This window comes from Brachyistius frenatus, unplaced genomic scaffold (genome assembly GCF_029030835.1).
Source record: "Brachyistius frenatus isolate BFR_SWC_R1_liver_20210118 unplaced genomic scaffold, ASM2903083v1 Contig_4, whole genome shotgun sequence".
Taxonomy (NCBI): domain Eukaryota; kingdom Metazoa; phylum Chordata; class Actinopteri; family Embiotocidae; genus Brachyistius; species Brachyistius frenatus.
Genome location: NW_027210603.1, coordinates 164392 through 179081, shown reverse-complemented (window position 1 = coordinate 179081; position 14690 = coordinate 164392). Strand labels below are relative to the sequence as shown.

General features: G+C 44.1%; 1 protein-coding gene across 3 annotated transcripts in view; it reads right to left on the bottom strand.

The window, feature by feature from the left end:
* LOC138626068 (sodium-coupled neutral amino acid transporter 3-like) overlaps positions 1-14690 on the bottom strand; it is a 37297-nt gene that overhangs the window by 2993 nt on the left and 19614 nt on the right. For all 3 annotated transcript variants that reach the window (XM_069707492.1, XM_069707511.1, XM_069707501.1), the window contains 11 exons: positions 10285-10358; positions 10087-10179; positions 9783-9864; positions 5117-5199; positions 3545-3603; positions 3076-3222; positions 2286-2365; positions 1762-1862; positions 1184-1308; positions 941-1085; positions 27-130 (listed from right to left, as the gene is read on the bottom strand). In XM_069707492.1, the coding sequence (XP_069563593.1) occupies positions 27-130; positions 941-1085; positions 1184-1308; positions 1762-1862; positions 2286-2365; positions 3076-3222; positions 3545-3603; positions 5117-5199; positions 9783-9864; positions 10087-10179; positions 10285-10358 (1093 nt within the window). The remainder of the gene's footprint in view (positions 1-26; positions 131-940; positions 1086-1183; positions 1309-1761; positions 1863-2285; positions 2366-3075; positions 3223-3544; positions 3604-5116; positions 5200-9782; positions 9865-10086; positions 10180-10284; positions 10359-14690) is intronic.

Here is a 14690-nt window from a genome sequence, read left to right as displayed (position 1 = left end):
TTTTCTGTTACTCTGACGATGCTCACCAGGATTTTGGGGGCCGAGCGCAGCGGCTCCTCTTCTTTGGGTACGATACGAATGTAGAAGACAGCCGGGAAGATGAAGATGAGACACGGGGCGGACGTAGCACCTGGAGAACACACCACAAGCACCACATTATTCAGGAAACAGGTTCTCCGTGAACCCTTCAGCTCTCATTACGTCCTGCAGCCGCTCTGACAGCACTGAAGTGACGATGTGGAAATTAGCACAAAAAAAAGTGGAGAAAAAAAGGTCTATTTGGTCCACAGATAAAAACGAAAAATGACGATACGAAGCTTTTGAATGTAATGTTTGAAATGTGAATGAGGCGGAAGGACTAGAAATACTGATCAGTGTTCATAACTCCAAAAAAATGTAATAATATCCATTTACAAATAGTTCATTTCTGCTCTCGAATGCTGCGTTCAGATGTTGTCGTATTCACGCGTAGAGAAGACCCCGCGTGAACGGCGCCCTCTTGTGGTGTTCACGACTTCTGAACTTGACATTTTCTAGAAGCCTCGAGTTCACGAGTTGTGACGTATTTGTTTACAGAAAGGTCAGAGGTCATGGAAGTTCATGTTTGGTTGGATGTTCAGCTGATATGTTGTAGTTTTATTCACGTAGAGTTTGTCTTCATAACTTAGATAATATTCGACCAGATCGTAGACTCAGCTACTAAGTCCAATATTCACTGTTTTTGGTTTCTACAAACTCATGAGTGAGATTCTGTCCTGGGATGACTGTCTGTTGTTTGGTGCTGAGCAGGTAACATACACGGAATATTTTGAGGTGTCTTTCACTGCCTGGTGTGTCCAAAAAGGAACCAATGAAAATACGCCAGTAAATTTGCAGGACGGACAGCGACTCAACGAACTAAAAGTGTCTCTTTAAAGTGTCGACCTCCCGCCGAACCTACCGATGACCCCGAAGATCCCCAGGATGTTGGGGGCGAAGATGACCAGCATGTTGATGAACGTGAGCAGAACGATGGCGATGGCGATGTGGCGAGGCCAGTAGAAGGTCTTGTTGGGGAACATCATTTGCTGAATCGCCCGCCGAACCTGATCATTGCAAAAATTAAGATTTATTGTTTCATTCACTCATAAAGGGACGAGTGAGCGAGTCCGTGTGTAAACAGGAAGTGGAAACGGAGACTCACAGGAAAGAGCACGATGGGTACGGTGAGTGTGACGGCGGTGAGCACGGCGACACGCACGCACAGGATCAAAGTGTCGTACGGGTCGATACGACTGTAGGTGTGGAGCAGCTCCGCTTCCACTTCACCTGGACGCGGAGAGAACAGAGTCAGAACGACACAAAACCCCAAAACCAACGACAACAGGACCTCTAGAACACAAAGTGTACATAAATACTGATATTAAAATGAGTTCACTATCTGTAGTTGCACAATACTGCAAACACTTTCACTGGGGGAAAAAAGAAAAAAAAAAGATTTACAGTCTGACCACTAGAGGGCATAGATGTCCCATGATGCTTTTCAGCCGACAGACTTCAGTGTATATCACAGTGGTTCAGACTTCATAAAATATGCTGATATGAAAACAGCAATCAACTGGCATGAATAAGGAAATTAAGCAAAATGAGGTTGTGTGGCCAAAATTAGACGAACGGACAGAGACGGACAGAGACGGACAGACAGACGGACAGACGGACGGACAGGCAGACAGACAGACGGACAGACAGTTCCTGTAGATGAAAAGGAGGACCAGGCCTCACCATAGAAAGTTAGGTATCCAAACAGAGCAGCCAGGAAGTACATGATGTACATGACTGCGATGGAGATGTTGGCCACATGCTGCATCTTTTTCTTTGTGGGACTGAAATCAGAAAATTTAGCCATGTGATGTCACACACACACACAAACATACAATATTTGGCAATTAATTGTCAAATTACTGTATATAAAAAGCATATATGGCCCAGTCACTATAAAACACCACCTTCAACTGCGGAGCTTCTTCTCTTGTAGGAAAATGTAAAGATTAAGTTACATTTTTAAATTAATCTACAGAAAAGCGAGCAACAGTGGTTCAAAACCGGATGATAATCCAAACTAACAACATGCTACTGCGAGCAGCGCCGACACATCTCACACTAAAGTGAAAGCAGTGCATGTGACTAGGTTGTGATCAGCCGAGCACCAAACACACACAGTAGCTTAGCTCTTTGTCATGCAGCTGATTTCTTACCCAAAAACAGACTTAGCAGGAGGGGTTTTTTTGCATCTCAAGAAAACATACTTGCGCAGCTCTGTGTAGATGGGAAGGACCTCAGGGTGGCACACAAAGGCAAACGCCAGGATGGGGATGGTGTAGGCCGTCTGAAAATGAACCCCAACAGGTCACCATAGATACAGCAGCGCCATCCCAGACGTCTTACCACCAACCTCGCGCTCTACTGCCCGTTACTCCCTCAGACACATCACAGAGAGCTAATTGTTTCCCTGTGATTAACTCGGGCCTGGCTGCACACCAGCTTTAGCCTATTTAAAAATGCCTTCCTTGTGAGCTGCTAAGCAGCAGGGACCGGCCTGCGGAAGCAAAGTCTCACATCTTTAAGGGATGCTGCTAAAACCCAGATGAGATTTTAAAGAAATCTGTAAAAGAAAAATGATCTCCATAAAATGATGTAATGTCACAATGAATCTAGCTGCGATTAAATGAGCATCTTCTGCTGTATTTAGGGTGTGTAATTTAGAAAAATGTCAAGCCTTTCCCATTCCACATCTTACTCCACAGAGGGCCAACTTGGAGATCTCACTCTATTAAACTAAATGCCAAAGTGATTTTTAGACTCCTGCAGACAGCTCAGGGGTCAGCGCCTGCCTGGAGCCTCGCATTAATCACACCGTGTTGTCGACCATTAACGGCTTGATAAAGGTGCTGCAGACCAACACTTCCATGCCGGGATCGGGAGGTGATCTGGCGACATGCTGGGGACGGCTATGTCCTATAAGTGCGTGGCTCTCCGTGGCCATGGCAGTGCAGGTGAATGTGCAGGATTCAGCGTGAGCGACATGCGTGAACATACTTGGGAGTTGAGGTTGGCCATTTTGGGAATACAGGCCGGATCGGCCGCCCCGCCGGGATCAGCGACGCTGACGTTCAGCACGCTCGCGGTGCTGTTGAACGCAAAGTCCACGAAGGGACACGGGATGTTGAACTTCTTGTAGATGACCTGTAGAGTGCAGAGAGGAGAGGAGCTGAGAAACAAAGGCTGAGGGCCGCGGTTCATTTACAGACAGGCAGGAAATGCTTCACCACTGACAGAGAGAGACAGAGACGGGAGAGCATGGAGGGGATTACAGCACACAGGAAGAACTAGGTCAGAGGAAAACAGACAGCCTGCAACTGCAGCACACAAACATCAGTCTACGACAACGAGAGGACACGTGAGGGAATACTAAAGAGGAGGTGGGAAGGCTCCGCTGCAAATGAACAGGCGAGAAACAGGCGTCATGTCTGGTCACACGTATGAACACCGAGATCAGAGGACTTACGGAGATGAGGAAGAAAACCATGCAGCTCAGTGAGAAGCCGCTGGTGTATCCCAGGTACCCTGAAACACAGAGGCGTCATCAGCACGTCGCCACGCTCCATCTCAGTCATGTAAACATGATTTAAGACAGTTTATATGGATCTCCCATCGCAAGCTGATTATTAATGAGGTGAAGCAGCATCTTCCTGCCAAACTGCACCTTCATCAAACGTCGTGCAGGACGACACCGCAGCTCATTACTGCGCCGAGCGGGAGACACATTCTTACGAGAGGTCGGCCAACACGCCTCGTTTTCTCATTTTAAACTGCTTTCCTCATTCTTCCATTTGTTTCGTTCTGTGTGTGCCATAAGAGCGAGTTTCTATTTTTAAAAGTGTCATCTAGCGGTGTTGGTAATAAAAGTATTAGCCGCGTACGAGGGAACGTTTCAGGAGGAGAAACAGTTAAAATGGTCGAGACGAACAAAGGAGGGCAGCGAAATGACAAGAGCTGACTTGGCTCCGAAACATCCGTCACTGCCAGGAAAAATATTAATAAGGCAACAGCATAGTTCAGAGGAGGAACATAAAACATTCATGGACGGGTCTAAAAGCTTGGCAATAAACCCCTGAAGTAAATAAATACAATATGTGGCTTCAGTTTAAAAACTTGACTTGGACTTTTATACGAGTTAGAAAAACTATTATTGAAGCAAAAGGTCGAAGTTGAAGCCTCATTAGTGACAAATGTAGATGATTCATCACGATGTGAAACCTTGAGTTCCTGTTCTGCCCCCATATTTTAGAAGTTTTCTTGGCTTCATTCCTACAGAATATCTTTGCCATTTGATTTAGTAGTAATATATTTTATTAACCTCAACAAACCTTTTTGTTAAAGCAGGGCCAATATAATATTTCAGAGAGGGAATAATTCATTCAAGTATAATTCATTAGTAATGTAGTGCTTCATGTCTGAATTCAGAACGTAGTCTTGTAGCTTTTTAAGGGTGTTTCAATCAATCAGTCTCCAAAAAGGCCGATTAGAGGAGGCAATCACATGACGTAAAACTCTCTGCGCTCAGTTTTTACATCGTTAAGAGCAACCTTATATTTTATGGCGGCTAATGTAAACTGGAGACCGACCCGTACTGGTTTAATGGGACTGATGTTGCCTCAGACACAAGGATGAAGAAAGAAAAATATAATATCAATATATCGACAGAGATGTCATCATCAAACACTTGTGATGGAGAAAGAGTTTACAGTTTAAACTTCTCATAAAAGATAAATATTAGAATATAACATCTGGGATTAAAACACAAATAGAACAATTTCCTCCTTGTTCTACATCATGTCCTGAAAAAAAAAAAAAAAAGATTTCGGATTGAAAAATAAACAAGCCGATGCTGATTTATCTACGATAGCCCAATAACAGTAAAAGAAAAAGAAATCAGCCAACCGATGAATCAGTCAGCCTCTAATGTTAAATAATATTTCATGATTGTATTTTCCGTGTGCTGTATAAGCATGAGCAGCATTATAAAGCTCAGATGACATCCGGCTGTAAAGAAGACGTGTTCTTCCTCAACACTCACCGAGCTGCTTCATGAGAGCCAGCGGCAAAATCACTGCAACAGACACGATGATCACCAGGTAGTTTCCGTTCATGTACCATTCCCTGCAGAGGCAGAAACACACGGACAATCTCACGCATTGATTTGGAAAAGCTGGGCTTAAACACGTCTCTCAATCTTACTTCGGTTAAACGCTTCTGCGTCAAATATCGATCGAGTGGATGCAGCAAAAAAAGAAAAAAGTGTGAGCACAGCTAGAAAAGGAGCAACACCAGAATAAGGATGTGCTGAGCAGTTTTATTCACATCTGAACAGAAAGGAACACAAATTTAAACTCAGCTGGCATGAAATCAAATATTTAGAGTGGAAAAAATAAGCCTCTTTGCTGCCCACAGTGCAGGACAAAGAAATGAATGTCCACAGTATTGTTTATGGGAAATTAATTAACACGAAGAAACATGTATTTTAATGGTGCTGACTGAGAAATTAATCTATTTCTGAATAAATTGATACCATAAAACCCTGGTGGACAATTTAATGACAAAATAGTTTTAAAATGGATTTTTAATTGAACTTGTCTTGCTGTCACACGTGTGGGAAAACAGTAATATACATGTTCGAAGCTTCTGGCAGTGAGAGCGGATGGCACAGATTGAACAGCCGGTTGGTCTGATGGCCTGCTTTCCTGCTGCAGGTTGATTATTCACCACAAACTGTTTGGAGTTGGCATGAAATATTCTTTTCCGTCTTTTAAGTCACCGTCAACAAACTCTGCAGCACAGATTTGGAAGAAATTACCCATCAGCCCCGGGATATGTTCATTATGAGCTGGATTTAACGTGGAGTTAAAAAGTAATTGCTATCTTGTCAAAGACAGCTCTGCTTTGCTTCCCGTGTCTGTTCTTCAAAGCGGATGCTACCTGGTTAAGAACATGCTTTCAGGACCTCAAGCATCCTTATGAGATGATTAGTAAACATGAAAGCAGCAGAAGTCACCCAGACATTAAGATCAGGGTTGCTCAGCAGAGCAAACAGCTAAACAAAGTGACAGGTGGGGGAAATGAGCAGCAGATGGAGGAGAGCAGGTACAAGAACTGCTGTTTGTATTAAACTGGAAAATGTCTAATAAAAACTAAAAAAACAACTACATCTGGGCCAAGTTGACATAAAAAGCTACATTACATCCTGGACGAGCCCCCATATTTTACGACCCTGGCAGCAACATCAAGGAAAAGGCAACAAACCCAATCATCAACCATCAGTGATGTCATCAGCCATCAGTGATGTCATCAACCATCAGCGATGTCATCAACCATCAGTGATGTCATCGTTGGTTCGTGAACGTTATGAATCCTCCAGTTCAGATTCTGTCCGTCACCATCTTTGCTAGTTCGGAGCGGTTTGGAGCAGGAAGTGACCATATTTGGACGAGCTGGGGGAGGAGCCAGCGGTGAATCTGACTGATCTGATCGGAAACCTGACGATACTACGTCCCGCCCACCGATAGCTGTAACCTGACTGCACCACAGGCCTGTCAATCAAACAGACACGCCCCCAAAAACAGGTCTTCTTGAATCTTCTTTTCTAATGAATGAGGGATTATTTTCAGATGGACCTCCAGAAAACTAATAAGAAGGAGTGACTTTAGCTAACAACACCGAGATAACTGATGGACACATTTTATTCACTTTGGATTTGATGAGAGAAGTTGAATGGGAGTCTATGGAGCCGGAGGCTTTTTGGAGCCGACCTCTAGTGGCACTCGCTGGTATTGCAGCTGAAGACACTTCTGGATCAGAACTATTTTACAGACCTGAAGCTACGAACACTTTTATGTACAGTCTGTGTTCAAATAAGAAAAAACACCATTTGACTAAATAGAAGAAATTACATTGAGACGTTCCACCAAACATACAACAAACAGACGTTGAAGTCACATGCAGCTACAGTACGTTCAGGGAAGAAACCTCTGGGAGTTATGTTTTGAGTGACACTTTAGGGCTGATTACTTTTTTGTTCCCTCTCAGGTGCAGAGATACAACATCTGCTGCAACACACACATATATACACACACACACACACACACACACACACACACACACACACACACACACACACACACACACACACACACACACACACACACACACACACACACACACACACACCTAAAAAAAAAAGAAGAGGCTGATTTATCCAGTTGTCACTCTGCCCTGCAGCCATCTGGACACAATCTCTTGATACACGCACACACATAATCACAACATTTTCCTTAAACACATACAAGTACACATAATCCCTCTAAAAATCTTCATCAGCAAACATTCATATCTGCACTGACAGAGCAGTCGCTGTCTGAGGAGCTGAACATGTAAGCAAACAAACACACAGCCTCAGGTGGTTATTAATTGTGCATGTGAGCTGACACACAACCAGATACATAAATAGAAACACACACGGGTGTTTACAAATGCAGAACGTGGACAAAACATCAGGAGTCTGTCTTTATAATTTTCAGTATCAAATAACAGTTTTACTAAACCTTGTGACAGAGCACTGAAAAGATAAATGCAAATTAACTTCTGATTATGCACCGCATAATTATGAGCACAACCCTTTTATCTGACTAATTCTTTATTATCTGTTTTGAAATTTCTTTTTAACACAAAAAATATTACGTTTTTTTCAAAGTAAAGCTAAATTAAATTCCTGTCATGGAATATCTAGTTTCAACTTGTCATTATACCATAAGATATCATTTGTTGTAATGTATATCATGTCGTAGCTTCCATCATTGTTGTTGAACTATATCCTACATTGTACAGTGAATAGGGTTTTATTTGTTGCCGTGTTATTGTGTTGGACTGCATCAGACTGCGAGGTGTTCCTGTTATTTTGTCCACCCCAGCACAAACACACACCCACTGACAGGACCAAACGCCATGGGGACGATCTCGTCTGCCATTTCCAATAAACAGTGATTGTTGACTGTGGTCCACAGCGCCGCTGCGGCTGCACACAGAAAACCGAGCCGACACCAGAAACAACGTGGGCATGTTGTCACTGCATCACTGCTGCGGTGGCTGCGTGTAGTGGGACACATCATCTAGACACGGTGGTGGTCTTTATTCTCCTCCCTGCAGGTTCCAACCAGCATTTGTTTACAGCTCTCCAGCCTGTTGTTAACATGCTGTATACGGCGCTGCTCTCCAATAAACAAAAAGGAGGTGAGGCGAGGCTCCGACTCGGGCGGGTGTAACATCACACTCCCAATCCATCCAGGAAGTGAGTGTTGTTTGTCTCCGAGGCCACCTGCACTCGCCAGAGATATCCCACGGTTTACGTTTTCAGCTGTGGAGTCTCGCTGTGTTTTGATGTTCTCGGTGGCCGTGCTGCTCTCCTCCTCCTCCTCCTCCTCCTCCTCCTCCTCCTCCTCCTCCTCCTCCTCCTCCTCCACCAGGGTCACTATCACAGCTGCTCGGCACATCCAGAGTGGCACCGGGCGCCGACGACGGGCGCGGACACGACTAAAATCTTTGCAGATGCAGGACACATGTTCATGAGGTCATATTGATAGTGAACTGACTTTTGTACTTCTCATATTACGTGCAGGAGAGGTGGAGTATGTGGAGCAAGTTTGATTTTTTTTTTACAGAGATCAGGAAGTAGAGCCGAGCAGTTATATGTGGTGTCCCTCCATGTCTGTCCAGACTCTTATAATATCTACAGCGAAGACCTTGAAGGAATTCGTCCAATAAATCTGAACAGTTGTTGCCATGTCAGCAGATGATGCTTCAAATGTGGATGTTGCTGCAAAAAGAAAGAAGCTGCAGATTCTAAAAGGTGGCACAGTTTCAAGGTGGACACCGCAGATTAGTGCCACCAACTCACACCGCTTACTAAGTCTGAAACCAGTCCTGAACCAGCTTAAAATCTAGTCCAATAACATCTGAAATTTGTCTAAAACTGGTTTCAAAACCAGTCCAAAACCACATCTGAAACCAGTTTAAACTAAAACCAAAACCAAGTATGAAACCAGTTTAAGCCAAAGATTAGTGTCACACATTCCGGATCTGACCACCCGTGGAATATGGTCACCGTCTCCCCTTCTGTTCCTGAGATATGGTGATGGATAATGGCCAGAAATGTGTTTTTGCAGAACATGTCTCTGTGACGCTGACCTTTGACCTTTTGGACATATAATGTCATCACATCATCATTTTATCTTTTTTAGACATTTGTGTGAAATTTTGTCATGATTAGAGCATGAATTCTTGAGTTATAGTGACAAACATGTTTTGTGTGGTCAGAGTGACCTTTGACCTGTAAAATCTAATCAGCTCATCCTCGAGTCCGAGTGAACGTTCGTACCAAGTTTGAAGAAATTCCCTCGAGACGTTCCTGAGTTATTGTGTTAATAAGACGGAGACGGACGGACAGAAACCCCAGAAAACTGAATTTTACTGTCACGAAGGCTTAAAAATGTTCAAATTCTGCAGCTTTTAATGCAAAATAAATCAAAAAACTGCTTGACACATCGTCAAGCTGATACCTTGCAGAAGTTCTTTTAGTGGAGACCACAAAAAGTTATTTTATTCTCTTGCCAGAATCATTTCTCATCTAATTCCGTGGACCTGAGGTCCCTCCTGTTCCTGACAGTGAGCGTTGTGTCACGTTGAACACTCACCCTGCCGGATTGTCCACCTTCAGGAACGCCTGGATGACCAGAGGGAACTCATACTTGACGATGTAGAGGTAACTGGACATGGCTGTGGAGGAGAGGTGAAGGTCACACACACACACACACACACACACACACACACACACACACACACACACACACACACACACACACACACACACACACACACACACACACACACACACACACACACACACACACACACAGCGCTGTCAGAGGAGGTTGAGCAGCGCGTGGATGCGTGAGGACGGACGGAGGCGTGAGGACGGACGGCGGCGTGCGACCTCACCTCCGATGTTCTGCAGCGTGATGGCGATGCCTGCCGCCATCTTCCCCGGGGTCCCGAAGGCCCTGTAGCCCAGCTGCTCGTACGCACGGATACCTGACAGCACCGCGTGTGTTAAACCCTTTCAAACAGTCTGATAACACACCTTTCTTTGTTATTTTAATGTCGGCTCATTAGCAGGTCGTCTGGTTGTATACGTACCTACGATTCCAGATAACTTTAGCAGCAGATGGATGGAGTACGATGAGAGGACAGCGACCACCGTGAGGAGCGACCTGAAACCAACAGACACGTTACCAGAGCTTCACAAACCTCTTCATCATCATCAGTTTATTCAGTTCGATTTCCAGGCTGTACGTGAGCCTGTCAGCTGTTGATGCAGCTGCAGCACGTTCTGACTGCATCTATATAGACCGCAGAGTCCCTATGGATCCTCGTTACGCTGGATTGTGACTCCAGCTGAGCTGAGGACCCCCCCCCCCCCCCCCATAGAAACCAGCCACACACACACCAGATGGACCATTCATTTAAAAAAAAAAACACAATGTTCAGTGCAACGCTGAGATTGACAGAAGGAAGAAGATCTTGTGTAAACAGTAATCTTCGTGGTCTTTGTTCCTCGGCGGTGGAGCCAGTCTTTCCCTCCACGTTCAGTTATTTCCTCAGGAGGAGCAGGCGATGAATCTCTCTGCTCTGACTCATATTCACCGTGTAAACATCCTCCTCATGTCTTCTTACTGTGTTCATCAGCTTCTTTCTTTCTTTTATATTTGATAGTTAGATTATTCTATGTGGTTGCTGACACAGAAATGTTTTAATCTTTTTGATATAACCATCACGGAGCTCAAAGGGATAAAAAGAGTCTAAAGTGACGAATCTTTCCAGAACAGACGGTCTGTGACTGAAATATAGAAACAAAGAACACATCTGCTGTCAGAATAAGAGCTTTACATGATGTTTGATTCATATTAATTCAACACTCTTACAGCTGGAAGTGTGTATAAAACAAATTTAACATACAGTATTCTTCATTTTAATAATAAGACCACGTTTCCCACAAACCCCGTCACTTCCTGTTGTTCCTGTTAGCTGGCAGCAGTTTGTTTTGATGGTGAGATGAGAGAGGGGGCGGAGCCTCGCTGACTGGAAATGAGGAGTTATTTTTGTTGATAAAGTGAGTTTTGTTTGTAAAGGCGAATTTACGTCGTAATAATTTCAACAGAGTTTCTGTTGACGATGTTTTTGCAGAAAAATCGCGGGAATTTTACAGAATTACAAACGCCTGCAAATACTGAGGGGATCGTTTGAATTTGTGTTCATTATTGTGATCGCAGGATTGTGATTTCCTGGAGGGACTGATAAGAGTCTACGTGTTTTTAACATAACTAACCATCCCGAATCTTCTGACCTCAGAAACCTGAAGCCATACTGACAAACATTTGTAAAATAAATTCTGAGATCTCCAAACTGTCAAAACACTAAGGATAGAGCTTATTTGTGTAGTCTTAAAAGACAGATGTCCTGTAGTTTCCATCTATTAGTCTACTAATTTATCATTTATTATTTCTTTTTGAATTATTCAGGGAGATGTTTGGGAAACAACAATTTTAAGAATTGTCTTAGAATCTGACTCTGACATGAAGACGTGTCGTGAATGAGCCGCTGAGGACCGACTTCCTCTGACCCGGTTCACCTCGCTCCCGTTTCGCTTTTCTTCTTTCTGCTGGCAACATTAACTCTCCCACACACACACACACACACACACACACACACACACACACACACACACACACACACACACACACACACACACACACACACACACACACACACACACACACACTCACACTCTCTCTCTCACACACACACACACACACACACACACACACACACACACACACACACACACACACACACACACACACACACACACACACACACACACACACACACACACTCTCCAGGCAGCCTCGTCTTTCACCTCGTCTTCAACTCTTGGCCAGTTGACAGGTTTTTTGTTTGTTTGTTTGTTTGTTTGTCTTTTTTTCCAGCTCTGTGGCAGAATGCTGGTCTGACTTGCGGGCGAGGATTTGGTCAGTGAAGTGGCGGTGGGAGGACAGATCTGCTGACAGTCCGACAGACTTGACACACTTGGGTCACTGTAGCTCTGCTCACAGCTTTCCGCCCCGCTGCATTCCTCTGCAGGCCGGGCCGGCCGGGCCGCCGAGGCGCTGCAGCCGACTCAGTCTGACCGATACCAAACACAACCGGAGCGGAAACAAACGGCCTTCCCAACACGTATCAGATATATACAACATCATGAAGTAGATCCAACGAGGCCAACTTTAGCCCGAACGCTGTCCTTCACTCACGTCCTTCGTGTGAACACTGTAAATTGGGACATTAAATAGGATTAGAGACGCGATATAAACCATAAACATAACGTTTATGTTCTACGACCCGCAGCTACATTTTAAAGTTGAGCGACCTCTAGTGGACGGAAAACGATGACACTGTGGCATCTCGGAAAAGAGACGTAGCTCAGATTACCGGTGGATGTTCCACCGCGAGTCGGGACAGTTTTTTTAAAACCGTGATTACTGTTGCCATGATGCCGAATGTTGCGCAACTCTGTACGCACAAAATAGTTCAAGTCACGAACTCACGATATTGTGTATATTTGACGCAATTTCTGCGACACCAGCGATATTTGCGTGAGCTTTAGAAAGTATTACGGCATAAAGTCGCCTTTTCATACACAACTTGCTTTATTACCAAAAATAACTGCTCATTTACAATCAGCAGGGCTCTGCTCCCGTTTCAAACTCCTGTTCTCTAAACGGGAAAAAAATACAAGGTTTTATATATTTCTGTGATGTGCAGCAGGCTTGTTATTGCAGAAAGTTATGACATAATATGACTCTTTATCAAGTCGTTGTTTTTTAAAAATCCACCGCAAAATCAAACATTTCTGATCACAACGATCACCAAAAAACAAATCTTGGTGGGACTGATTTGAACTCAAACTGTCGTCGTTCGCTGACCGAGTGTTTTTTGTGGTTAAATCAAACCAGAGGAGATAATTTAGGAAACAAAAGACTGGTGTGGTTCTGTAGGAACAAGAACAACACGTATGACTCAACACTGTGAAACATGTCCTGGTGGCCTTTTGCTTTCGGGCCCTCGTCGGAGCAGCCGACTCATTCTTTGAATCTCCTGACCCCGCTGTGAGCACGACCTCGGGTCCAGACTGACAGTTAAAAATACAAAGAAAAGATGAAATGTGAATTTGAATGTGATCACAGATCCACTATGCCTTTGCTGAACGTGTCACTGACCCCGCATGTGTAACTCCATTGTTCGATGGCAGATCATGGAGTTATGCACACAAACACGCGGCCTTTCATCTGCAACAGGATGAACAAATACACGCTACCTGCAGCGTTTGGTCACGTACCATCAATCTGCACGCGATTACGTGAGTGAAATATCGACTACAGTCGGTTTCAAACACAACCGGTGACACCAGGTTCAACGAGTTCAGACGGCAGACAGACGGAAAAACTCAGTCACATCAAAATAAGGAGCTTTCTCCACCGGGAGGGAAAATCCTCCAGACACGACCGCCGCAGAAGAAAGATGAAATAACGTCCTTCAAAAGCCTTTCAGGAGGAAAACACCTTCTGATTGACAGATTGGAATCTTGAATGCTGACGTGGAAAGAGTCTCCGCCCCCGAACATCTAAAAGAGGACTTCACCTGTCGTTGTAACTATGCACTGACATTTTATTCAGGGATGTTCTCGATAAATAAACTGTCACCGGGTTAATCCTCGAAGAAATGTAATACCGGGCCCTTTAATCTTCCGCTAAAAAAAATGCTGAGCTCAGCCGGCTTCTTGCAGCAGCCACGATCTGACACCATGAAGAGGAGGCGTCAAAGCAGCTGGAAGAAGAGGAGGAGGGGAGCGGACGTGTTGATGCTGCCGCGGCTATCGAAGGAGATTAAACCTCCAGACGTAAACCCGATTATTTTGGAGAACTGTGCAACAAAAACAGATCAACCTTACAGCCGGGAGAAGATTTAAACGCAGTAACACGAGCGTGTTTCTTCCTAAACGAGCGTGTAAAGATCTGGCAGCTTCATCTCATATTACTGTCCTGGCTTATAAGGAAAGATATGTTGCATCACTATGAAGACATAGTAGAAACCAGCTAGTATGTAGAAAGACACAACAATGATCTCGACAACTTTTAAAAGACGACGCTGGTGATATTCTGCATTTTTCTGGTTGTGAATAAAAGACAAAAGATGCTGTGATGAAGGTATGAAAACTCTTTGGGCCTGATTTACTAAGATCTCAAATAAAAGGTCATAAATTGCATCTTCCTTCCAAAAGTTTGAACTTTTTTTTTTTTTGCACCTGTTTTGCAGCTGATTTACTGAGTGATTGCTTCATTGAAATCAGGTGCAAATCTCTGTATTTAAATGAGGGTTTGTGAAACGCCCAATATTACATATGATGGAGGGAAACATGGAGAATGGAGAATTTAACGTGTGTTAAACTGGACATTTGAAAGACGCAGTCTTCACTGCACGGCGTTGGT